The 23,697-nt window shown below is 49.4% G+C and overlaps 1 protein-coding gene across 3 annotated transcripts; it reads left to right on the top strand.

Annotated features, from left to right (window-relative positions):
- The first annotated feature begins 5,340 nt into the window (after positions 1–5,340).
- ARF1 (ARF GTPase 1) lies at positions 5,341–23,423 on the top strand. Of its 3 annotated transcripts, XM_082836709.1 has the most exons (6): positions 5,367–5,417; positions 13,646–13,783; positions 21,338–21,522; positions 21,598–21,708; positions 21,817–21,941; positions 22,102–23,423. In XM_082836709.1, the coding sequence occupies exons 3-6, from the start codon at positions 21,375–21,377 to the stop codon at positions 22,261–22,263; spliced, it is 546 nt and encodes a 181-aa protein (XP_082692835.1). In that variant the 5' UTR covers positions 5,367–5,417; positions 13,646–13,783; positions 21,338–21,374; the 3' UTR covers positions 22,264–23,423. The 3 variants fall into 3 exon arrangements, with proteins under 3 accessions (XP_082692834.1, XP_082692835.1, XP_082692836.1); XM_082836708.1 differs by lacking the exon at positions 13,646–13,783 and having other exon boundaries at positions 5,341–5,417; XM_082836710.1 differs by lacking the exons at positions 5,367–5,417; positions 13,646–13,783 and adding an exon at positions 5,502–5,579.
- Positions 23,424–23,697: the final 274 nt, after the last annotated feature.

The raw sequence follows: 23,697 nt of genomic DNA, 5'->3' as shown, positions 1-23,697 counted from the left end.
CGATGAGTGAAGGAAGCAGGGTGAGGGAGTGTCTTTCAGTATCAGCACGGACTGCCTCCAGTCCTTCCCCTAGTCCTGCTGAGGGCTGCAGGACAGGGGGCACTTGGGAAGGGACTGGTCTGACCCCAAGACCCAGAACCACTTCAAGGTGTGGCGGTCACAGCAGAGGACACATGCCCAGTGGGGGACACATACCCAGCTGGGCAGGCTAGGTGGCCACTTGCTAGAAGTCGGCCACCCTCAGGCTGATGTGTGCAGATACCACCCGGACAGGCAGGTGAAAGGAAAGAGGGGTGTCTAAGGGGCCCCCATCCTTTCAGCCCCAGGAACCAGCCCACATGAGGCCCTGGGGAGGCCATGACAAACTTCCACAAACGTGGTGGCTAAAAACAGAAATTTATTCTCTCCAAGGTTTGGAGGCCAGAGCTCTGAGATCAATGTGTAGGTAGAGTGTGCATCCTCTAGAGACTCTAGGGGCAGATCCTTCCTGCTTCTTCCAGCTCCTGATGCCCCAGGCGGCTCTTGGCTTATGGCTGCATCACCCTAATCTCTGCCTCTGTTGTCACGTGGCCATCTCCCCTTGTCTGTGTCTCAAATCTCCTTATAAAGACACTTGTCATTGGATTCAGGGCCCGCCCTAATCCAGGGTCATCTCATCTCAAGATTCTCAACTAATTACAACTGCAAAGATACCATTTCCAGACAAGATCCCGTTCGGAGATTCTGGATGGGTGTGATGTTGGGGGTCGCAATTCTAACCCCCTACAAAGCCTGTGGTGTAAACCCAGGCACTGCCGCTGTCTGGCTGCACCTCACGCAAGACTTCATGCCAGTACATGTCACCAAGATGCCGCTAGGTCCTAACCCCCAAGAAGGTGGCATATATAAGGACTGTCATTTTAAGCCACTAAGGTTTGTGGAACTTGTGGAACTAGTCACCAGACCGCAGAACGGGCGGGGACCAACTTTTCCCTTTCCTAGGGTTTTTGGAACCCTGAATTCATTAGATGCCTCCCAGGCCAGGTGGAGTCCCTCCCTCCTGCTGTCCTCTGTCCGGGGATCGAAAGGGGAGAAGGGCCCCCAGAGAGAGGCACAGACACCAGCCCCCTCAAACCTAGGGGTGAGTCCCAAGAGAACAGCTTGGTCCAGGCGGAGACTAGTGTTGCATGCCCCCTCACAATCTGTGTCTCCCCACCCCCAGACCCATGAGGGCCCCACTCTTCCTCCCTCCCCTGCCCACCACCTTGCTGGGTGCTGTGGCTCCACACCCTGGTCAGCCTGGTCCTGGTGACCTCCTCTGCTGGCTCCCTGGCCTCCAGCCCCTCCCTGGCCACACAGCAGGAACCACCAGGGAAAGCCCCTGAGTCACTGGGCTCTTTCTGCCCCTCAAATTCCAGTGCAGACATCTCTGCTGGCCCCCTGCGCTGCAGCCTGTCTTACATATCCCCAAGTGGGGCCTCTCTCCCACCCCTACTGACCTCCTCCAGAGGTTAGAGCAGAGAGGCTATGTAGGCACCAGGGACCCCCTAGCAGGCTGGTGAAGCCCATGGGCTCCTTCTCAGAACAAGGTTTTATTACTGCCTAAAATAAATGATGCACCATCACAAAAGAAACAGATCCAGTTATCAAAAGCTTTAAGACTTTTGTGGCATGTGACTTCAGGGGCAACAGGTTTCCATTACCTTGACAAGGGTGATGGCTTCCAAGACGTACTAAGTGTGGTTAGAACTTTCCAGACCACACACCACCAGTGTGTCCTTCTAACTGCGTTCACCTCCATAAAGCCAGAAGATATGGAAGTGAAGCGTTGTGCAGAAGTGGGCACGGCATGCAGCACTGTCACCAGCACCAGAGATGAAAAGGCTGGCTGCAGGCTGACAACCTCTGTAATTTCAGTTGAGCAGGGAACAGAAACAAGATTTCATGGTTCCTGCAACAGCTATGACACGACATGAAAATGTCTTGAGGTTTCTGTTGCTGATGTCATAGGTCCAGCACATACTGCTGTTTGGAAATGTCACCTATATTCAAAATGGGAGGAAAAGCTAAATGTTAGTCAGAGGGTCCTAAAAACAAAGATGTGCTTTTTGGCACCCCTGTGCGAGGCTCACTGAGCGGGGCTCCCTGTACGCGCCTTACCTGTTGTCTGCCCAGGCATGGAGTGAGGCCGAGAACCAGGTGAGAAACATCCTTGCCCAGTGGAGCTGGCCTTCCAGGGAGGACCATGGTGCCCAGGAGAGCTGAGGTGAGTGTGCAGGAACCGCCCATTCCCAGACAGTGCCCCAGGCAAAGGGAGAAAGGCCCTGGGTGGGGAATGGTCCCGGCCTGTCCCTGTGAGCTGGGCCAGAGTGAGGGGGCCATAGTGAGGATGCAGGGAGGGAGGGGCCTGCATGAGATGGGGAAACTGAGGCAGGAGCAGGTATGTTCAAAGGGTCCGAAGGTGAGAGAGACCCCAGAGCCAGCCCTCTCACATGTGTGGAACTGGGCTATGTGGGTCCTCACACTGCCCCTTGACCGCTGTGTGGCTCTGGGTGAGCCCACCCCTGTGCCAACCACAGGCTTCCCACATGACCTGGCAACCCCCAGACTCCAGCCCAGGCCCAGGACAAGGGGCAGAGCTGCCCAGGGGTGGGGCAGGAAAATGGACATGGAGGGTGTGTAAGTCCCCTCCTGGGATCCACACCATCAGAATAGCTGTAATAATCCCTGCACCTGCACCAGGAGGGACATGTAGGAGGGTGGGCTTGGAGAGTGCGCCTAGAGAAGAAGGGATCTGAGCTGAGCAGAGGGAAGGGTGCGGCCCTCTCCACACCCCACCTCTATCTGGACAGAAGCCTATCTCAGGGTCTCCTCTGGGCTCAGGAAATCTATAGAGGCCAGCCCAACAGAGCCAGGAGCAGGTAGGGGAGTGCAAATAGGCAGAGGACCCCCATCCCCACCCCACCCCCATCCAAGAAACTCTTTAAGAGGATAAAGTTCTACAGTTACGTCCTGGACGTTGAGTGCCTTCACAAGTAGTGAGCTCCCCATCACCGGAGGAGTCCAAGATAATGTTGCAGCCTGCAGATGTACTGAAGCTCCAATGTCTCCAGAGGCAGGGTAGGGCCAGAGGAATAATGAAGGTGCTGGCAACAGGCTTTCTGGAGTCCCAGTTCCAGGGGCTCAATCCTAGCTGTGTGACCTTGGGTGGGCTTGCAACCTCTCTGACTGCCAATAACCTGGCACAAACGCTGTCCACCTCACAGGTGCCACACACAGAAGCTGCATGAGGTAACTGCCAGGCCTGGGGTCTTGGCATTTCCTATTCCCTCTCTCTCCTGCCTCTGCCCCTTTGCTCTTGCTGGTACTTCTGTCCCTCTAGCCACCTTCCCCAGGGGGCCTTCTTATTCAGCATCCTTGTGTCTGACCTTGTATTTGGACTCAGGGACCCCCAGAGGGGAGGAACTTGACGCCAGACCCCAGGCAGGCCCCTGGCGTGGGTCAAGCTGAAGGTGAGGATCTGGGCTGGGGATCTGAACCTGACAATGGAGGTGGCCATGAATGTTGGCAAGCCCTCTAGCCAGCTCACCTCGCCCCCTCCTGGCCAAAGCTGGGTAGGCACCCTGTTCTGTCCATCCCGTGTTTCCATCGCTTGGACTCCAGGGAAGGGGTCAGGGAGGTCCTGGTGGGCACTGGGGCCTCACTCTCCCTAGGCAACTGCCTGACACCTCCTGGCTCTCTAACAGGTCTCCTGCCAAGGGCAGGGATCCTTCCCCTGAGGTGCCCACCATGGGCCTCCCATACCTGTCTGGCCTGAAGATGCCTCCTTTTCCCAAGGGAGGGGGGCACCAAACCAGGAGAACAGAATCAGGAGGAAGGTAAATTCAGTAACCTGGGGATTACACAGGAATCCATCTTATTTTTTAAACTGTGTGTGTATCTTTCACATGCTCCTTCCTGTCTATATATATATATATTTTTTTTTTTTTTTAAAGGAAGCTCTGAGGACACAATAATCATTTGCAGACAGTCAGCTGTGGGTCAGTTCTCTGGGGGTAGAGAGCCAGCACCACCAGAAGGTTCTGTGCCCCTCTCTGGAGATATAAACCCCTGAAGGCACTTTGAGTGAGCATTATGATGTGTTTACAGCATTGAGGGGGGCAGCAGCTGAGGTGCAGAGCACAGGCTGGGTCTTCCATAGATAGTGAGGTCTGCGGGAGGCTGGGTCTCGAGACAGGGGACTGGTAGGGTCTGGCTAACAGGGCCTAGGGCCCTCAGCCTCTCAGGAGAAGAGGTCATCAGTGTTTGGGGCAGGAGGGCTGCCCTGGGTGTGTGTGTGTGTGGCTGGGCAGCCCTGGGGAGGGCTGGTGAGGTCCTAGCCACCCCAGCCCAGTAAGGAGGCCCTGCCCAAGAGGAGTGGGTAGGTGGGGGGGGGGGGCAGAGAAATGACAGGAGCCTGCCGGCATACTGCACAACACCTCAAGGCTTTTCTCTGCTGGGCAGGCTCCTGGGCCAAGACCCAGGTGATGGCCTGCTTTGCGCACTCCACAACATGCAGGGCACTTGGGGAAGAGGGCCCCAGCAATCTCACCAATGACTCTTGATTTGGGGACCCTTCACAGCAGCAGGAGTGTAGTGGGGAAGAGAGTTCAAGTAGCACAGGGGTGGAGGGATGGTGCGGGACTGGGGGTTGGCGGGGGGCCACAGTCAGACCCCCAGCCGGGAGAACGTGCAGAGGGACCACGACAGGCCCCCTCTCCCTTCTGATCAGCTCAGGGAGGCTTCCCAGAGGAGAGGGCTCCCCCGTCTGTCACCTGGAACCCGCCTCGGTGGCTACCTCGGGGGAGCGCTGTTCCCTGCCCAGCTTGGCTCCCGGCTCCGCCCGTGCTACTAGACGCCAGCTTTATTTGATCTTGGGTCTTGCTTCTTCAGGTCGGCTCCTCGGGCGCGCATGGGGCTGCGTGGGTCACTGCAGTCACCCGAGCTGAGGCTGGGGAGGGGAGCTGGCACCTGGGCACCGCCCTCCCGGGACCGCAGGGCCCAACCGGGACTCAACCTCTGCATCTGCGAAACGGACGCGAGAGCTCCCCCCAGGGCCGACCACTGAGAGGCGCGCGCAGGCGCAGCCGTACTCTGCCGGGGCTGAGGGAGAGGGGGGGCTGGGGGCGGGGGGAAGGAGGGGTGCGCGCAAGCGCAGCGGTGAGAGAGGAGTCGTCCCTGAGCCCCGCGCCTGTCCGCGGTCCCGTCCCCACCGCCCGCCCAGAGTCTGCGTGTGCACGCCGCAGCGGGGGAGTGGGCGGGACTGCGGGCGGGACCGCCCCGTTCCCCAGCGTCCCCCGCGGCAGCAGGCACTGACGTGGCTGCCGTCAGAGCCGCCATCTTGTGGGAGCGAAACCAACGCCTGCCTCCGAGCAGCAGCTGCGCCGCGGCCGCCGAGGGTGAGGCTGGGCCCGGGCCGAGGGGGGGGCGGGGGCTGAGTTAAGGCCCGGCGTGAGGCTGGGCCGGGGCGGTGAGAGCCAAGACGGGTCCGAGGTGAAGCCGGGCCGGGCGAGGGGCGAGTTGAGGCCGGGCCGTGGGTCGAGGCGGGGAGCCGAAGTGAGGTAGGTAGAGGCGGGGAGCCGAGGCCCGGCAGGGTCCAGGGTCGAATAGAGGCCGGGGGCTGAGGAGAGGCTGGGCCGTTCTGGGGGTTGAAGCCGGGCCTGGGACCGAGGCGGGGCGGGGTAGATTGGGTGCTGTGTGCTGGGCCAGGGGTCTAGGCTGGGATGGGGGTCGAGTAGGGGCCGAGCTGGGTCGGGAGCCGAGTCGAGGCCGGGGAGGGGGTTGGTCGCGCAACCCTCTCCTCAAGCCCCCCAGAGCCGCCGGGGCGGGCGCCCGGAAGTCCGGCCCGCAACGCGGGCTCTCCAGGAAGCCTCGCTTCCTGCTCCGCCTGCGAGGCCTCCTGCCTCGGGGTCGCGAGGACCAGGAAACTGAGGCCCGCAGCCCGGGACGCGGCCAAGGTCACACGATGGCCAGGGTTTGAGCCCAGTTCCTGTCTGTTCCGAGCACGGAGCCGGCGAGGTGGGGCGGGGTTCGGGGTCCGGGTTCCAGGGCGGGTGCTGTGGAGCTGGGGTCTGAGTGGGAGTGCCTGCGGCCCAAGGAAGCCCCCGATGGACGCGCTGGCGGCACTGTAGGGCCCCTTTATCCAAGCTTGCTGCAACCCCGGGATTGCTTCCTGGGTGCCTTTGGCATGGATTAGAACACACTTCCGAGCTGGTGAATCTTTAACCTACGTTTGGAACGACCTGTCCAGGGTTGAGGCGGCCTCCCTATTAGAGCGTCCTAAAGCTTTCTTGTTGCCCAGTCCAGGTGGTTACGGGAGGTAAAACGGTAGCTTTGTTAATAAGGCTTGGCAATTATAAAGTCCTTAAAATATTAGCTAATCAACTGAGCACTTTGGAGCTCCTCAAAACACCAAGTCGCTGTTTTAAATGAATCGAACAAAAATGCACAAGAAATCATTGGCAGGAGACAGAGGCAATTCGGACGATTTGGGGAGGCCCCGGAAGTCACTGTTGAGAGCTGTGTAGTTGATGTAGCTGATGTAGTTGGTGTTAGAGTAGTCAGCTCTAGTTCTTGTTTCAGAACTGGTGGTCAGCGTTTTTTTCTGCTGGCTGTTTGCGTGGTTGCTCCTACATTTCTGGCAGTGTGTGTGTGTGTGTGTGTGTGTGTGTGTGTGTGTGTGTGTGTGTGTCTCTGAAGGAGTGTGAGATGCCATGGCGCATGCTGTGTGTGGTGTTCTTGGAGTTTTCAGAAACTCAAGAGTAGCCAGAACTGGAAGAACTTTGAATGCGTGGTGTTGTTAGCTGGGTCCAAAATTATGAAGAATTGAGTGTGTATGTGTTTATCACAAATTTGGCCACTTTGTTAGAGTGTGCCATAAAGGTTTTCTCTAGTTAACGGGTAGAATGTAGTGTGCCTGTTCACTGGGCATGTCCTGTTGAAAACAGATCCTTGTCACTTGGGCATTAGAAACCTGCTGTTTCCCGTGAGGGCTAACTTCAGATACAGGTATTCAAAATTGCTACTTCAGAAAGATTTAAAATAGTTGGTTTGGATAATAGCTGACTCACATGCTGTCTGCTCATCATTGTAAGAAAGTTAGTAGAAAGCAAAAACTGGTTCTGTGCTTCTCACAGTTCTGGTTTTTAAATCATGTGGTTTAGCTATTTGCTTTGCCTCTTGCACAATGTGAAGAGGGCGTTCAGACCTGCCAAGCCACCTCTACCAGAGATCAGACAGGGTTTGAAACTACAGGAAGGTACACCTGGACTTTTCTGTTTACTTTAGTAGAATTCAGTATGGACCATCAGCCACTGAGGTGATCTCCAGGATCGAATGGCTGTAGGAATAAATCTAACATAGGGGAAAAACCCTTGTGCAAGTTCATAAATAGTATATTAACTTGGTTTGAGAGAGTTAAATCAGTTTCCTTCAAATTCTTCAAATTCAATGTTGCCTTGAGATATATGAATTTAAATCTGCTCTTGATCACAGTTCAGGCTCACCAAGCATTTCTGCAGCCTTCCTGAGGGTTGTGATCACTTACCGAGCTGGTGTTCAGACCCAGCTAGCCTGTGCTTGCCATAGCATTTATGACTGGTCTCTGTACACGTTGTCCCATAGATATTCTCCCCTTTGACCTTCCAACCTTCGTAGGATTAGGAGAAAGAAGGAAATAAAATGCACATCTGTCAGAGGTGGTTGGGAAAGAAACATGAAAAATTCCTTTCAGTTGGGATCTTAACATTAAATAAGAACTTACCTCTTTTGTGGTCTGTCTGCTCGTCATTGGTGTGGATGGTGTTAGAGATGTCCTCCCAGCACCATCTGAAGTGGTCTTTTGGAAATGTTTTTGACCTAATAGTGGGTTGGGTGTAACACTTCCTACTGGCAGGTAAAGGAGGGCTTGGGAATGTGCGAGTGTGAAAGAATAGGGGGTGAGGTTAATTTCAGAGTGTGAGCCAGGGAGAGGGGAATACTTCATCCTTAGGTTCTTATCCTCTCGTGATTGTTATAAAGTCTTTAAAATATAGTATCTGTTATAGCTATACAGCTCTATCACTATTCTGGAAGGTAGTTCAACATTCTCAGATGGTTCAGATGGCCTGATTAGCTAGAAAAAATGTGGCAGAATTTAACACAAAAACATCAAAGCTCCTTATTCCTAGGAGAATCTGTTAGGCCCTCACCCAGTTCTTTCAGCCAAGCTTCCTTATATGAGTGGGAAGAAATGGTGAAGCTATCTGTTGCAGGGACTAACCTCCATATTCCTAACAAACCCATGTTTCCTGGGTTTTGCATACGTCGGAGACAAGAGCTTGGCAGCCTGTCATCACATAGAAAGGGAAGAGTGGGACTTATCACTCACTGAAAAAGAAGAGACAGAAAAAAAGCATACAAGACAGGCAGATTTTACACACATAGCATTCGGGAGCGATTCTCTTTAGGAGGCAAACATTTTTACACACCTGAGGCTACAGGGGTAACTGTTAGTATACATTATAAATTAACAGAAGCCCCAGTTATGATCCATGCACATTTTCAGAAGTTAGAGATGTACAGTATATTGTAGAAACATTAACTGATGTTTAATCAGAATTTAGTAAGTTTTGCTCCTCAGAGGGATGCTAGCAAGCTAGAAGAGTTTGTCTCCAAAGAGCAAGTCATATGTAAAATAGCCAACATCTTTCAGTTTGTATTGTACATCAAATTATTTTTGCAGTGATGTATGTGGGAGCTAAACAGAAAGCTTAATAGTACTAGGTCTCTGAGGTCCTGGAAATTTTTAACGTGAAGTTTTTAAGTGTCCTGTCAGTTTGACTTAGGGACAGATGGCCAAGAAAGCAGTTTCAAGATTCTGTCTAGACTTATATGTGAAGAGTAGGAACGAAGGCAAAGTTAGATGTGCCTGTGTTTTGATCACAGGTTTCAGAATAAAGGATGTCTTTAAAAATTGCTGTTAAGAGTGTGTTTTCCTGTCAAGTATTCTATCATCTGTAGATGAGCATGCAGTTCCTAACTGATTGAATCTATTAATTTATATTTAAAATACTGTATCTTTTGTCAATTTTGGTGATGTAACTTTGCTTAAAATAGCTTTTAGCATTTCTCTTTTGTCAAAGTGATATGAGATCTTGCAGATTCCTGGGGAGATCACTGAAAATATATTTTAAGTCACTGGTTGCATGTACCTGAGGGCAGGTTTAGGAAGCAGATTGTGTACACACCTCTCCTGTGGTATTGAACTTTGCTGAGATGGACGTGTTTGCCCTGAGTAGTTATCTGTGTCTCTACAGCCCAGATATCCTCCTCACTGGAATGTCAAAGGAATGTTCAGATTCCGTCACACTCATGTATACTTTTAAACCAGTATGAAATTCATCATTGAGTTGATAGGGTTTTTTTTCTGACAAACTAATTTTTCAGAAAAGCATATGTGTATGATTAATCTTTCTACTTTTTCATACTTAAGGCCCTGATAAATGTTCTTTTATGATTCTTTTCTCCTCTTCTTGACAGTGAATCTCTTGGGTGCCCAGGAGGTGGCCAGTAGAGAAAAAGACAGGTGGAGATAGAGAGATGGGTGGAGGAAGGTGCGTGAGTTCTGGGCAGAGGAGTACTCACTGGCAAAGTATAAGGCTGGGTGGAGACGCAGGGCCATGGCAGTGAATGGAATGGAAAAGCAGGCCAACAGGACACAGTAAAAGGAGTGGGCACTGAGTCAGACCTATCAGGAGGATAGGGGAGGAGGTGCCATTTGAGTAGAGGTATAAGGGAGGGGGGGTCCTGTGGGTCTTTGGGAGAAACAAGAAGCTTCTCCCAGGCAGGGGAACAGTAAGTGCAAAGGCCCTTAGGTGGGAGTGCACTTAGTGGTTTTGGAGACCTGCCAGGAGCACAAGAAAGGAGAGAAGCCTGCTGGTGTGTACCAGTGGTCCTTTGAGGGATAGCCCCACAGAAAGGGTATTTTGGGAACTTGTGGGAGGATTTTGGGCTCTGCCAATGGTGAGAGGCAATACTGATATTTAGTACGTTTAGCAGCAAGAATGCATTCAGCATGACTTTCATATAGGTGAAAAATCTGTTTATATCTTAAACCTAATTCTGTTTATGTATGGAGTCAATGTGTGTGTGTGTGTGTGTGTGTGTGTGTGTGTGTGTGTGTGTGTGTGTGTGTTTGGTTTTAGTAGATGTTCTGAATTTTCTAGGAAAGAAACTACCTGGTAAATTAAGGGTGATTGTATTTTGTTCTTTGCAGAACTTTACGAAGAGTTGTTCTCTGTTTCCGGTGGTGGGACATTTCATGGACACAGCAGGTTCTGAGTATCTGAGATGCTGGTGTATTTGTGGCAGTCTTCATTAGGTGGTTCTCTGACTACCTCCCTTGAACTTGTAGTGTGGTCATGACCAATACTGAAGGTCATGTGTTATATGACACCATCTTTCATTTCCGTGTTACATTTTAGTTGGGGCAACATGGGTTTTTTGCAGTCTGGTGTGTATGTTGGTTGTATTGTCTGCTAGTTTCCTTTCTGGATGGCAGGGGTGGTGCTGCGAAATGCCATGGGGGTGTTGGCTCTGATCTTCTTAAAGAGCCTGACTTAGTCTGACCTTTCCTAACAGGACCCTCTTGCTGGCATTGAGAACACCTTGCAGAGTGGAAGCTACAGGCTTTGGGAGTGCCAGAGGAGAGATGAGGTGCCTGGGACCAGGTGGATAGTGATGGGGAAGCACCTTTTCAAAGGGAGAGGTGATGGGACTTGCCAGTAAAGTAAACAGATTTGAGGATGAGAGGGACAGAGAGAGGAATTGTGAGTGTCTCTGGGGTTTGGGTCTGAAGAACTGGGAGGAAGTTGCAGAGAGTTAAAGTGGGAAAGAGTGGGTCCTTTATATTTGAGGATTAGATTTTGATGGGAAACCCATGTGTTAAGGGGGTAGTAGAAGAGAAGTCTGGAGGTGAGAGGAAGCCTCAACTGGGGTCCCATGTAGGGGACTGCATTCCTCTGGGAGTGAATGGCGGGATAGGGGCAGTACTAGGGAGTGAAAGTGCAAGACACTGAGTGTGATGGGACTGCTGGTCACCTGAGGCGGGTGATGGGGACTGCTGGGAGGTTTTAAGCAGAGGATGGCAGGATTTCATATGAATGAAATTTCCCTGAGTCCAGGGCTGTCCAGGGTTTGAAATGTGAGCAGAGGTAGGAAGAGGCCTATTGAGAGGTAGCTGTGGCTGTTCAGGCCAAACAACGAGAAGTTCCCACAAGGACATTGTCCTCCCAGCCAAGACCAGCTGCTTGGAGAGTGAGGCAGAGGTTTCCCCGAGTGCTCTGAGCTGGTGCACCTCTGGGTGCTCCTAACAAGGGTCTCAGGAGGGCAGATCTGGCAGGGGGCTTGCTTCAGAGGTAGGAGGATCTAACAGAGGCTCTCAGCCACTGCTGCACTTTGCTATTCTGTGTCTTCTGGGAAGCCCATCACTCAGAAGAAGAGGTGGGGCTGTAATTTTTTGTACATTTTGTTTTCAAAATGAAAGTTCTCTGCAGGCAAAAATCAAGTTTTAGAGATTGGTTTAATCATTTTAATCACTCACAAAGTCCCCTTGTGCTGAAAAAGCCTCAGGGGGCTGCCTGCCACTCTGAGAAGTTTGAGGAGGAAGAACTGGGCACTCTGACAGCTCATGGTTGGTTGCAGTTCCCTTTTTCTTCAAGGGTGTGGAAAGGGGTCCGAGCAACGCTGGCTTCTCCAGAGCCCCACCCTTGTGCCTGGAGAGGGTCCTATGTCTGCACCATGGGTGCAGGTGGCCTCCTTGAGAAGACACCAGAACAGAAACCATAGGGGCTTTAGCATGTTTGTGGTGATCATATAATTAAAGGAGTGACAAAAACAAACTAATGTGATATACTTCACAACAGAAATCAGAATCCTGAATTGCCTTCTCTTCCTTGTTCTCACTACTGGAACTGAAACATAGGACTGTGTTATTTGACAGGTGTGCCTGTCCTTTCTGTCAGGATCATGGGGACTGAGACTTCAGCAGCTGGAGCTGTGTGTATGTGTGTGTGTGTGTGTGTGTGAGAGAGAGAGAGAGAGAGAGAGAGTCTCTGTGCTCATGTTGAAGCTTTTAGCTGCATTGAAAGGACTATAGTGTAACTGTGGATCAGTCTTTGACATTGCTTGGCCCAGAGCCTTGTTTGCCATTGAGGTGAGGTTGGAAGGATGAGCACTCTGTTCCACTTGTGTTTCACCATCTGTCAGTTGGATTCATTGAGTACTCTTGAGCTTTTGTGTGCCCAGGGCTGTGCTCATCACACAGCTACTCCTTACATGAGTGTGCTGACTGTTAGCCCCACAGTGTGTGGAGGGTATGCTGAGAACAACAAAAAGGAAAGGACTCTTCCCTGTGGAAGATGGCATCTGAACTTGGCTTCAGAGGTTGAGTGAAGGGCTCGGTGGGCATGGCATAGAAAATCAGTACGGAGAGGGGACTGGGAGCACAGCCAAGGTCAGAATATAGGCCTGAGTGACTTGCTGAGGAGTTCCAAACCAATGGTGCTCTGTTTGCCACTAGGATGGGTTGAAATACAATTCTAATTGATTTCCAAAGAACCACTGATGTGCAGAATTAGTAAGGAGTTGGTGGTCAACACTTTTCAGGGTATCTGGGTGGTTTACAGTTGCCTGTAGTTTCTCTAATCCTGCTTTGCATTTTAGTCATAAATTGCTTTGTTTCCTCCATTTTCAGTTTAATTTGTTATACATTTTAATGTTCTGAGGTTGATGCAAATTTGTTTTTGGTTTTGTTTTTTCGATCTTTTGATTTCTTTTTCCAGTAACAATTTCTTTAGACTTAAGTGTGTTTGGAGTCAGATGGAGGGTATATATGCCCTGACTTCTGGAGTAGAAGTGCTCGTTAGGGTCCATGGCACTGGCCCCACCACAGTGGGGGGCCCAGGCACCCACCACCAGGTCTGCAGGACCTGGAAACCATTCCATCACTGTTGCCCCATCCCATGGGCTAGCATACTCAAATGGTCCTGCATAGCTACAGGGGGCCAGGAATGTAGGTTTACTCTGGAAGGCCTCAAGCCCAGGGACAGATCTGGGAGAAGAAAATACCAAGGAGCAGCCAGCGTCTGCCACCAGGATGAATGCACAGAACTGTGAGAGATGCTCCTGATGTAGCATTTGAGTGAGGCCTCAACTTGTGGGTATCATCCACTCTTTGTTTTACTCCAGTTGGGGGCCGCATGACATTTGTGTTCAGAGGTCCTACATGGATATTGTTTTCATTTGGGGTAGACCATCTGGTTATTGCGCCCATCTGTAGATTTCACGTCAGTGTAAGTATCTTTGGTAATGGGCTTTGAGAACAGTTATGTTAAAAAATAGTAAAACTTTAAGACTATGAATAAGGGAGAATTGCAAAAGATAACTAAATATATTCATCAGTTAAATGCTTTGGATTTTGTAGTTATTGGTAAGTAGGATTAATTGCAGTTTCACTGTTTCCACGCTCGCGTTTGTGGTTCGTATGCTTGTTCCGTTAGACAATGGACAGTGACTCTTGGATGTTCATGTTAGTGTAGACCAAGAGCTACATTCATGAATGAAACTCATTTCTTGTTGTCATTTTAAGGATTTCACCTTGAATCTTAAGCTGGCCAAGAGGGACCTAAATTGAATTTCACTGGTTGCTCCTCCTAAGAATCAGACCTGACCGGAAACCCCTTCCTTCAGCTTTGGGAGGCAACTTGCAGGGCATCTGGAGACCAGGGTTAGTGTACTAGTCTATGGATTTCTGGTACTCATCATCCTCTGGGGGTGGCGGTGGGGGGTTGTTGGGAACGGGACTGCTGCATAGAGGCCAGGTCTAGTGCCTAATTGATTCCTGCAAAACATCCTAAAAGTTTTGTTGTGAAAAACAAAAAACAGTCTCTCATTGGAATTCACCTTTAGGAGCAGACCAGAACTATACAGTTCTAGAATGTTTTTGCATGTTCTTTCATTTATTCTTTTTCTTTGTATTGAATGTTCAGAGTCAGTGTAGATGAAATGGGTGGAGGTGGTCAAAAGGTACAAACTTCCGGTCATAATATAAATAAATCCTGTAATATGAGGTACAGTATGGTGACTGTAGTTTACCGTACTGTATTTATATTTGAAAGTTGCTAAGAGAGGAAATCTTAAAAGTTTTCATCACAAGGAAAAAAAGTGTGACTGTGTGAGGTGATGGGAGTTAACTAGACTTTTTGTGGTGATCATTTCCCAATAATATACACATATCAAGTCATTATTTTGTACAGCTGAAAATAATACAGTATGTCAGTTATATCTGAATAAAACTGAAAGGAAAAAAAAAGTTCAGTCAACTTAATTACATCCTTTGAGTGTCTCAGGCTGAATATTCTTCCTTCTGAGCGTGTTGTTGATTCTTACCTTCATCACAATTGTGTTAGGCCTGTGAGGTGTATCTGCCTATCACTAGTATTGGCACATTCAGTATTCTTATGCTAATTTTAATGAAAAAGTTACAACATGTAACGCTCTACCCAATAGCAGAAAAATGTTAGAGCTACAGAAATGGAATGTTGGACTAATAGAGTAATGACTGAAGGCTTTATTTAGCTGATGGGGTGGAGCTACAAGTTGATGTACAAAAAGCAGTTTGTAGCAGATTATATTATGTGATCATACTGCCTATGAAAGTAGAGGACCCCCACCCCTTAAAATTAAATCCTACATGTCAGGGATGAATTAGGCTTTTGAGTGGTTGATAATCTAAGCACATATTTGACTGCTTGAAGAATGAATGAAACCCTTGTTTTATAATGTATATCAATTCCTCAGGAAGATCTTCACTTTGTTAATTTTTCTCAAATTAGATATTAAAATTGACATTATGAACTATTGAACTGTACATTTTACTGTATGTAATTTACACCTAATAAACTTGACTTTTTTTTTAAAAAAGCAAAACGAAAAAAGTTCTGATGTCACCTAGCTGTTCATTTGAATAGGGGATTCATCCATCTGATCTCTCATTTACAGAGGGACCAGAACAGCCCATCACATCTGAGGCACAGAATAGAATCCAAACCCTTGTTTTTTGCCTCCTTGGGTCACATTTTCGTTTCCCAAGACATGCTCTAGGTTAGTGGTTTATTCTTCCTACTGATTCCCAGCAGTTTAGGTCATCTTGATATGCATACAGAGATTTTGTTAAGTAAACCAGCTCTAACAGTTTCAGAAAATGTGACAAACTTTCCTTCTGCAGAAGTAAGCTGCACGGCTCTGTAGGGGAGGGCTGTCCCATGCTTATCTTGAATCCTCTGAGGCTTGTTAGGAGATGCAGCAGGCACAGGTAGAGCTCGTGGGTACATATATTTCTCTTCAGCAGCTAAACCAGTCACTCTGGATTCATTTACTGGAGTGGAACGGGTGTAAACTCACGCTACATTTTTTCCTCCCTGCACTGGCTTTCCCAGGGAGGCCTGTTGTTGGCCTTGGCCTGTAGCCTAGTAGGTCTTTGCATGCAGGAGTGTAGGCAGCCAGTTGTGTCCTGTTCTTTGCTATAATGTTGAACTGCCACCCTATCATTGTTTCTGGTCCTAACCAGAAAAAGGAAAAAACCATTCTTAAGGGGCTGTGTCCGCTCAGAGCTTTCTGTCTCAGGAAAGAGACGTGCTGTTGTTACTCTTGCATCTTATGAGCCAGCTCGAAGGTGCAAACTCAGGCAGGTGCGGGGAAGTGCTCTTTTGAGAAAATCAGCGTCTTCACTGCTTACAAATACTCACGGCCATTACCATGAACCTGAAAAACAGGTTTTGACCTTAGTGCTAGGGATCCTGGTAGAGGAAAGGGTGAAATAGGCCTAGGCTGGGCATCCTACAAGTTAGAACCTGTGTGGAGAGGCCACGGAACAACTCTCATGGTCACTGTTGAACCTTTCCACTGTGATACTGTGTTAAGTCAGGAGCTGCCAGGGCCCCTGGACCAGGTGCAGGGCGGTTATAGGTAGATGCTTGTATAGTGGGAGAGACCAAGTGCTGTGTGTAGCGTCTTAAACCCTAGAGTTTGTGCTCATCCCCATCCAGGTTCAGCCACCAAATATATGGCCCACTTCCCCTTTGGGGCTTCAGGACTTGAGTTAAAAAACTGTGTGTGGAAGGCAAGGACCACACTGATAATCAGGGCTCAGCAGACTGCACGGCCAAGGCAGGCCAGGGGTGAGTGGGCAGACACGCTTGGGTGGGGAGGGGAGGAGGTTCTTGGACTGCCATGGCTGTGACTGACTGCATTTTGAGGCTGACAGGCGGGTGTGGGCCTGCTGCTGTGCCCAGTTTACCTGGAATGTTCCATCAGTCCCATGTGGGAGTTGGGAGAGTACACTTAACCTTTTCACCCCTTAGTGCCCAGGTTTTTGTGTCAATTTGTAGGAACGTAACACTAAAACAGGTATAAAACAAGTATAAACAGCAGTCTTCCATCCTGCCTCCCAGGGATAGCCTCTTTCATGCCTCACTGTACTAAATAGTGTGCTAATACTGTTTCTCAGTGTGTCAGCTTTGGACAGTGAGGGTTGGCCCTTGAGACCACAAGTTCTGGCCTCAGCTTTCCAATACCCAGCAATGACAGTCAAAGTATCATGACTGAGTAAATATTGTTCACTGCTGAGTCAAGTGGTGACTGGCTTATGGTTTCCCTCAGGAAATCTTAAAATGACTTCTTTGCATTTTCATCCTTGGGTTTTTTTCTGTGTACCTGTGATTAGTTTTTCCCAATTCCCCTAGAATTGCCAAACCCCACGTTTAAACCACATAGGTAACTGTTCCTCTTTTCCTGGAACTCTCCTTCCTGCTGCAGCCTGCGCTGGCTGCTGTTCAGGCCTGCCTCTGTGTCTCCCTCCATCACCTTGGGGGCTCCCTCTGCCTGTGGCAACCTGGAGAAGAAGGCATGTGTGAAGCCTTGCATTTCTAACCTCTGTTCTGCCCTTTGGCTGATACAGAATTACAGATTGAAAGTGCTGCTTATGTCTCTCTTTTGGGGGAACAGTTTGAGGTTCACCACATAATTGAGGGAAAGGCATGGAGATTTCCAGTTCCCACATAGCCTTCCTCACTATATCCCCCACTAGAGTGGTGCATTTGTTACAGTTGATGAACCTACATTGATACATCATCATCCAGAGCCCATAGTTTACCTTAGGGTTCACTCTTGGTATTGTGTGTTCTGTAGGTTTGGAGAAATGCATATTGACACGTATCTACCATCGCAGTTTCATACAGAATAGTTTCACTGTCCTAAAAATCCTTTGTGTTCCACCTATTCATCCCTCCCTTTCTCCTAACCCCTCACAACCACTGAAAGGATCTTTTTACTGTCTCCACAGTTTTGCCTTTTCCAGAATGTCATATAGTTGGAATCATAGGTGTGTAGTATTCTTAGATTGGCTTCTTTCACTTAGTAATGCACATGTATGCTCCTCCACATCTTTTCATGTCTTGATAGCGCCTTTCTTTTTAGTGTTGAATAATATTGTTTGGATGTACCACAGCTTATTCATTCACCTACTGGAAAACATCATGGTTGCTTCCAAATTGTGGCAAAATTTTGAATGAAGAAAACTTTTTGGAATGAATAAAACTTCTGTAAACATCAGTGTGCAGGTGTCTGTGTGGATGTTAGTTTTCAGTTCCTTTGGGAGCATGATTGCTGAATTATATGTTCAGAGTATGTTTTGTGAGAAACCTCCAAACTGTTTGCGGACAGCTGTACCATTTTGCATTCCCTCGGGTAATGGAGGAGAGTTCCTGTTGCTCCACATTCTTGCCATTGCCAGCGTGTGTTCTGGATTTTGGCTTTTGGTCATTCTAATAGGTGTGCAGTAATAGCTCATTGTTTTAATTTGCATTTCTCTGAGGACATATGATGAGCATCTTTTCATTGCTTACTTGCCTTCTGTAAACCTTTAATGAGGTTTTCATTAAGATCTTTGGCCCATTTTTTTAATTTTAAAATTAAATTTGTTATTGTTGAGTTATAAGTGGTCTTTGTATATTTTGGATGACAGTCCTTATCAGATGTATCTCTTGCAGATATATTCTCTCAGTCTGGTTTTGTCTTTCACAGAGCAGAAGTTTGTCATTTTAATGAAGTTCAGTTTATCAGTTATTTCTTTCATGGGATCATATCTTTGGTGTTGTGTCTAAAAAGTCATCACCATACGCAAGGTAGATGTTGGTCTTTTAAATTGCTCCTAGTTTCCTCCCTTTTTTTTTTTAATATTTATTTATTTGGCTGTGTTGGGTCTTAGTTGCAGCATGCAGGACCCAGTTCCCTGATCAGGGATTGAACCTGGGCCCCCTGCATTGGAAGCTCGGGGCCCTAGCCACTGGACCACCAGGGAAGTCCCAGTTTCCTCTTTTTTAAATCTTGTGTGTGTGTGTGGATTTTTTTCACTTTGGTTGTGAGGTCTGCTGTTCTCTGTGTCCTAATGCCCTGTTCTTGTTTTGTGGGCACCAGGTCCCCACCATGTCGATGCCAAGGCTGTGTGTGGGTTGGGGATTTTGTTTTTTATTGTTTTTTTCTTTTTAAATGTCTTCTGTCTTCTCTCCAAATTCTTTGTTTCAGTCACTTGCATTGGGGGCTTCTTAAAGGGAGATAGGGGCGTGGCTATTTGAGGGCCTCCAGGTGCAAGAATCCATAGGTCCTTGCTTTGAGGCCTCTGGGTTACATGTGAGGGTCTGCAGGGAAGTGTGCCTCCCTGTTGATTTTGCCCATATCCGTCTGTTTCCAGTACAGTGCACCCCATGCCCTCCTCTGCCTGGATAGTGGAGTCAGGGCCCCTGGTTCAGCCGCTCCAAAAAGGTCCCTTGGCTCTCCTGCAGAGCTGAGGATGAGCACTCGGTCAGGGTCAGACCTCACCAAAATTTGTTGACTTCTGTCACCTCTTTCCACCTCCCCCCACTTTTCTCTTTTGAGTCAGTCATCACTTATTTCTTCATTGGTAACGATTTCAGGAGTAAGCTGAGCTAAATGTGTGTGTTCAGTTTATTCTGTCTTCCATAATTTATCATCATCTATAGGAAAAATGGCTGTCTGCAGAAAAGGAAATATAGTAAAGATATTTTTAAATTTTACTTTTATAACTAGGTAATATTATTCAAAACCAAAAAGCATTAAAGTGTTGAAAGTGCACTGAAGCCTGCTGGAAGCGCCTCCACGGGACACCTCTAGGACCATTGGAGCATCTAAGTCACAGTGGGGTAGTGATTCTGACCTACTGAGTAAACTAGGAATGCACAAGTTCACACTATATCAATATATGGAGAAGTGGTTCCTTGCAGTAGAATGCTAACTAACTAATAGCTGGAAGGAATGACTCAATAGAAAATCGCCATTTGACAGTCCTCATGGTAATAATTCAGCCAGGAAATGTCAGAGTGCTAAAACTAGAAGGTGGAAGTTGGATGAGGAGCAGGACGTGGACTTAGTCACCAAATACTCACTGATGACTAAGGCAGAAAGTAACTTGCAGTGGAGGCCTGGCGACTCCACCTGAGCCTGTCATCAGAGGTGATAAGGAATGGTGGGGATCTGGGGCACGCCCCCCCAGGTGGAGTGCAGTGGGGCGTGCCTGTGGCAGGCCCATATCTGTGTCCTTCATGGGTCTGGCCTCTGACCCCAGCAGTGTCCATCCAAAGTCCAAAGACTGGGGAGTTCATTGTTACTTCTAGGGGGGTCAGGTATGCAGGGCAAGGCTCCTTCCAAGCCTTGACAGTGGCTTCCACCAACACCCTCTCAGAGGTCAGGTGCAAGCAGCTCCTGCCTGCTTGGAACAAGTTCTCTGTGGTTCATTTGGTTTTCTGTCAACACTCACAGAGTTCTTCCCAGTTGAAGGCTGCCCAGCTCTCCACAGCTTGACTTCACCATAGGTGCCAAAAGTCCAGATTCCTGGCTTCCCTGGTGGCGCAGTGGTTAAGAATCCGCCTGCCAATGCAGGGGACACAGGTTCGAGCCCTGGTCCAGGAAGAGCCCACATGCTGCGGAGCAGCTAAGCCTGTGTGCCACAACTACTGAGCCTGTGCTCTAGAGCCTGCGAGCCACAGCTACTGAAGCCCACATGCCTAGAGCCAGTGCTCTGCAACAAGAGAAGCCACTGCAGTGAGAAGCCTGCGCACAGCAACAAAGATCCACCTCAGCCATTAATTAATTAATTATTTTTTAAAGTCCAGATTCCTAAGCATTTGAGAAAGTGACCGTTTTTTCCTAAGGCCTTGTTTGCAAATAAAACAGTTGAAGGAGGAGAGTACTGAGCATGGAGAGGCCAGGCCTGGGCAGCTCTGGTGCCTTGGGCGCCTTTTGGGACAGGAGATCCTCTCCTCCTTGAGCCTCACTCTCCCGCAGCTGTGGTCACTTGTTCCTTCCTATAGGTCTGGGTGTCTGGGCCTGGTCTCTGACCTTGGGTCCAGCCAGCTCAGTGGTATCCTAGTGTTTCTGCCCTGCTGAGTGAGGAGAGCCTGGTGGGAGCCCAAACACAGCACACGTGTTCTCGTACAAGCATGTTGCTGCACCACACAGGCCTTCTCCTCTCTGGGACAACACTGACCACAGCTCTTGGGAAGGTGTCCCCTGGCAGGCTCCCCAGGGTCATTGTTGTGGGCTCACCCTTAGACTGAATGCCCTGGTGTGCTGCCCTAGAGCCCAGGTGTTCTCACTCCACCGGTCCTGCCTGCAGGGTGTGCTAAGCTCTCAGTGTGTTGGGAAAGGTTGGTCTCTTTTGGTCTCTGCCATGGGCCCTCCTAGCTTCTTGTGTGTTAGTTGCCTTAACATTGGACTGTTTTTCACTGAGACTTGGAGCAGTTGGGAGACATGGTAGGGCCTTGGAGTGGTTGTTTATGGCCCCTTGAAAAGCTCTATATTAGATTATGGAGAATCTAGCATTCATTTGAAAGCCACACCTCTCCACGCATGTTGGACATTGCACCCCACAGTGGCAGGTTGTAGGACTTAGAGGTAAGTTACCCTGAGGCCTTGGGCGTCACTTCCTGATATAATGGCAGTAGCTGCTTCAAAATCCGGTCAGCCCTGTTCTAAGATTCCCATTCTCTCCCTTTTAAGGGTGATTTTAGGGCTCGAGAGGCAGGCAGGCAGGACTTTTTCTTTTGGATAGGAACCAGAATTTCATCAGCTTATGCCTTGTGAGTTTTCAGGAGAGATAACAGGATGTCCATCTGTCTGTCTGTGGGTGAGTCTGTCTCTGAGCTGCTGCTGCTTTGCTGGCCCTGGGCAGCACAGAAAGAGACACAAGGACTCCTTGTATCTGCAGGTTTCTCTGGCCAGTGTTGCTCCCACCAGTCTACAGCATGGGGAATATCTTTGCAAACCTCTTCAAGGGCCTTTTTGGCAAAAAAGAAATGCGCATTCTCATGGTGGGCCTAGATGCTGCGGGAAAGACCACCATCCTGTACAAACTGAAGCTGGGTGAAATCGTGACCACCATTCCCACTATAGGTGAGGAGGCTGGGCCTCGGGAGGCTAGGGGATAGTGGTAGCCCTAGGGAGAGCCTCACACTGGGTCTCCTCCAGGCTTCAACGTGGAAACCGTGGAATACAAGAACATCAGCTTCACTGTGTGGGACGTGGGTGGCCAGGACAAGATCCGGCCTCTGTGGCGCCACTACTTCCAGAACACACAAGGTGAGGGTGGGCCACCCCATTACAACCCTCAGGAGGGGGGCTGTGGCCTTTGGGAGAGGTTGGGAGTGTCCCAGGTGCCTACACTAATGCATACTGTTCCCTATGCAGGTCTCATCTTCGTGGTTGACAGCAATGACAGAGAGCGTGTGAATGAGGCCCGAGAGGAGCTTATGAGGATGCTGGCAGAAGACGAGCTCAGGGACGCTGTTCTGCTCGTGTTTGCTAACAAACAGGTACGCATGACTGAGCCACCCTGTGTGCTGGTGGTGGGTGCATGTTAGGCAGCCAGCCTCTCAGCGATGGAGGTCTGACGAGGCGGGGGTCACAGGTCAGGTGGAGAGGGTTCCGTGCAGTCCCCTTGACCCACGCCTGCTTTGCTACCCTCCCCCCTAGGACCTCCCCAATGCCATGAATGCAGCTGAGATCACGGACAAGCTGGGTCTGCACTCTCTGCGCCACAGGAACTGGTACATTCAGGCTACCTGTGCCACCAGCGGGGACGGGCTCTATGAGGGACTGGACTGGCTGTCCAATCAGCTCCGGAACCAGAAGTGAGCTGTACTCCTCTCTCCTCCCTTCACACTCCCTCCTTCTGCCCTCGCTTTACTCTCATGTGGCAAACGTGCCCCTGTGGTGTGAGTGCCAGAAGCTGTCTCCATGGTCGGTCACAGTGTGCTTCACCATGCTGTAAATGTGCAGACGCAGCCTGCAACTGGGTTTTTATTTAATGTAAATAGTTTTTGTTTCCAATGAGGCAGTTTCTGGTACTCCTATGCAATATTACTCAGCTTTTTTTATTGTAAAAAGAAAATCAACCCACTGTTTAGTACTGAGAAGGGATTTTAGGCACACGGGTCATCCAGGAGTCGCTGTGTCAGAAAAGCCCGATGTTCCTCTTCTGGGCTTTACGTCTGTGTTGAGATCCATTTTGGTGGTTGGTTTTTAACCCAAACTCAGTGCATTTTTTAAAATAGTTACAAATACAAGATAAGGAGAACACTTGAACACACAGAAGGGAGAAATGTGCCTAGTGTAGGTTCTGCAGTAATGGCCTGAGTCCAGTCCACCAGTGGTCTGTTTCCCGTTGGGAACGTGAAACGGGGCAGAACCAGCTATGATCCATTCTGCATGGTCACAATAGGGTCCCTGTGATTTGCTCTGTCTTGGGTCATCCCACACCCCATAGCGTTTGTGCTTGTATCTGTGCTTACATGGCTGCCCAGGAGATGGGCTGGAGGCTGCAGCCACCACTCTCAGACCCCTTGGAGGAACCCCAGCCTTTTCTTGGGTCAGCATGGGCACTTTGGTTGGAACGCTCTGGTTTGAGCGGGAGCCCTGCAGTCCCCTTGCTTGCCTGCTCCGGGCTCTCTGGGGTCTCACCAGCAGGAGCGCGGGTGGTCATCCTTGAGCCCCAGCCCCTCGGAGCCCCTGTCTATGTGTGCTTTCACTCCCTCAGCCTGCAAGGGTCAGATTTGCCATCGAAAAATGATAACCTCTACTTTTTTCTTTTGTATTTTGATAAACACTGAAGAAGCTGGAGCTGTTAAACTTTATCTTGGGGAAAACCTCAGAACTGGTTTATTTGGTGTCGTGGAACCTCTTAATGCTTTCAATACACAATTAGTAATCAACTGTTTTGTATACTTGTTTTCAGTTTTCATTTCGACAAACAGGCACTGTAATTACAGCTATTAGAATAAAATCTCTTAACTATTTCATGGCTCTCCCATTTTTGGGTGCCCCTGACTGTCTGCCTGCCTCTTGGAAGCTGGGCAGGGACAGCTGCTTCCTCCTCACTTAGGGAGGGCAGCATTGATCTGACTTGCCCTGTTCCCTCTCTCTGCCCATCCCTTCCCTGCCACCCGACCCTTGTCTCCCTCCCCCCCTCCCCCACCGCTTCACTTTCCATGGGTGGGTGTGGGTATGTCCCAGTGCCCTTGTGGTGACCACCTCATTGGTCTCATGCTGGCAGTCCAGCCCCCTGGTCCC

The sequence above is a fragment of the Leucopleurus acutus genome (genome assembly GCF_964270905.1).
Source record: "Leucopleurus acutus genome assembly, chromosome: 3".
In the NCBI taxonomy this organism is placed as follows: Eukaryota; Metazoa; Chordata; class Mammalia; order Artiodactyla; family Delphinidae; genus Leucopleurus; species Leucopleurus acutus.
This window is presented reverse-complemented; position numbering and strand designations above follow the sequence as displayed.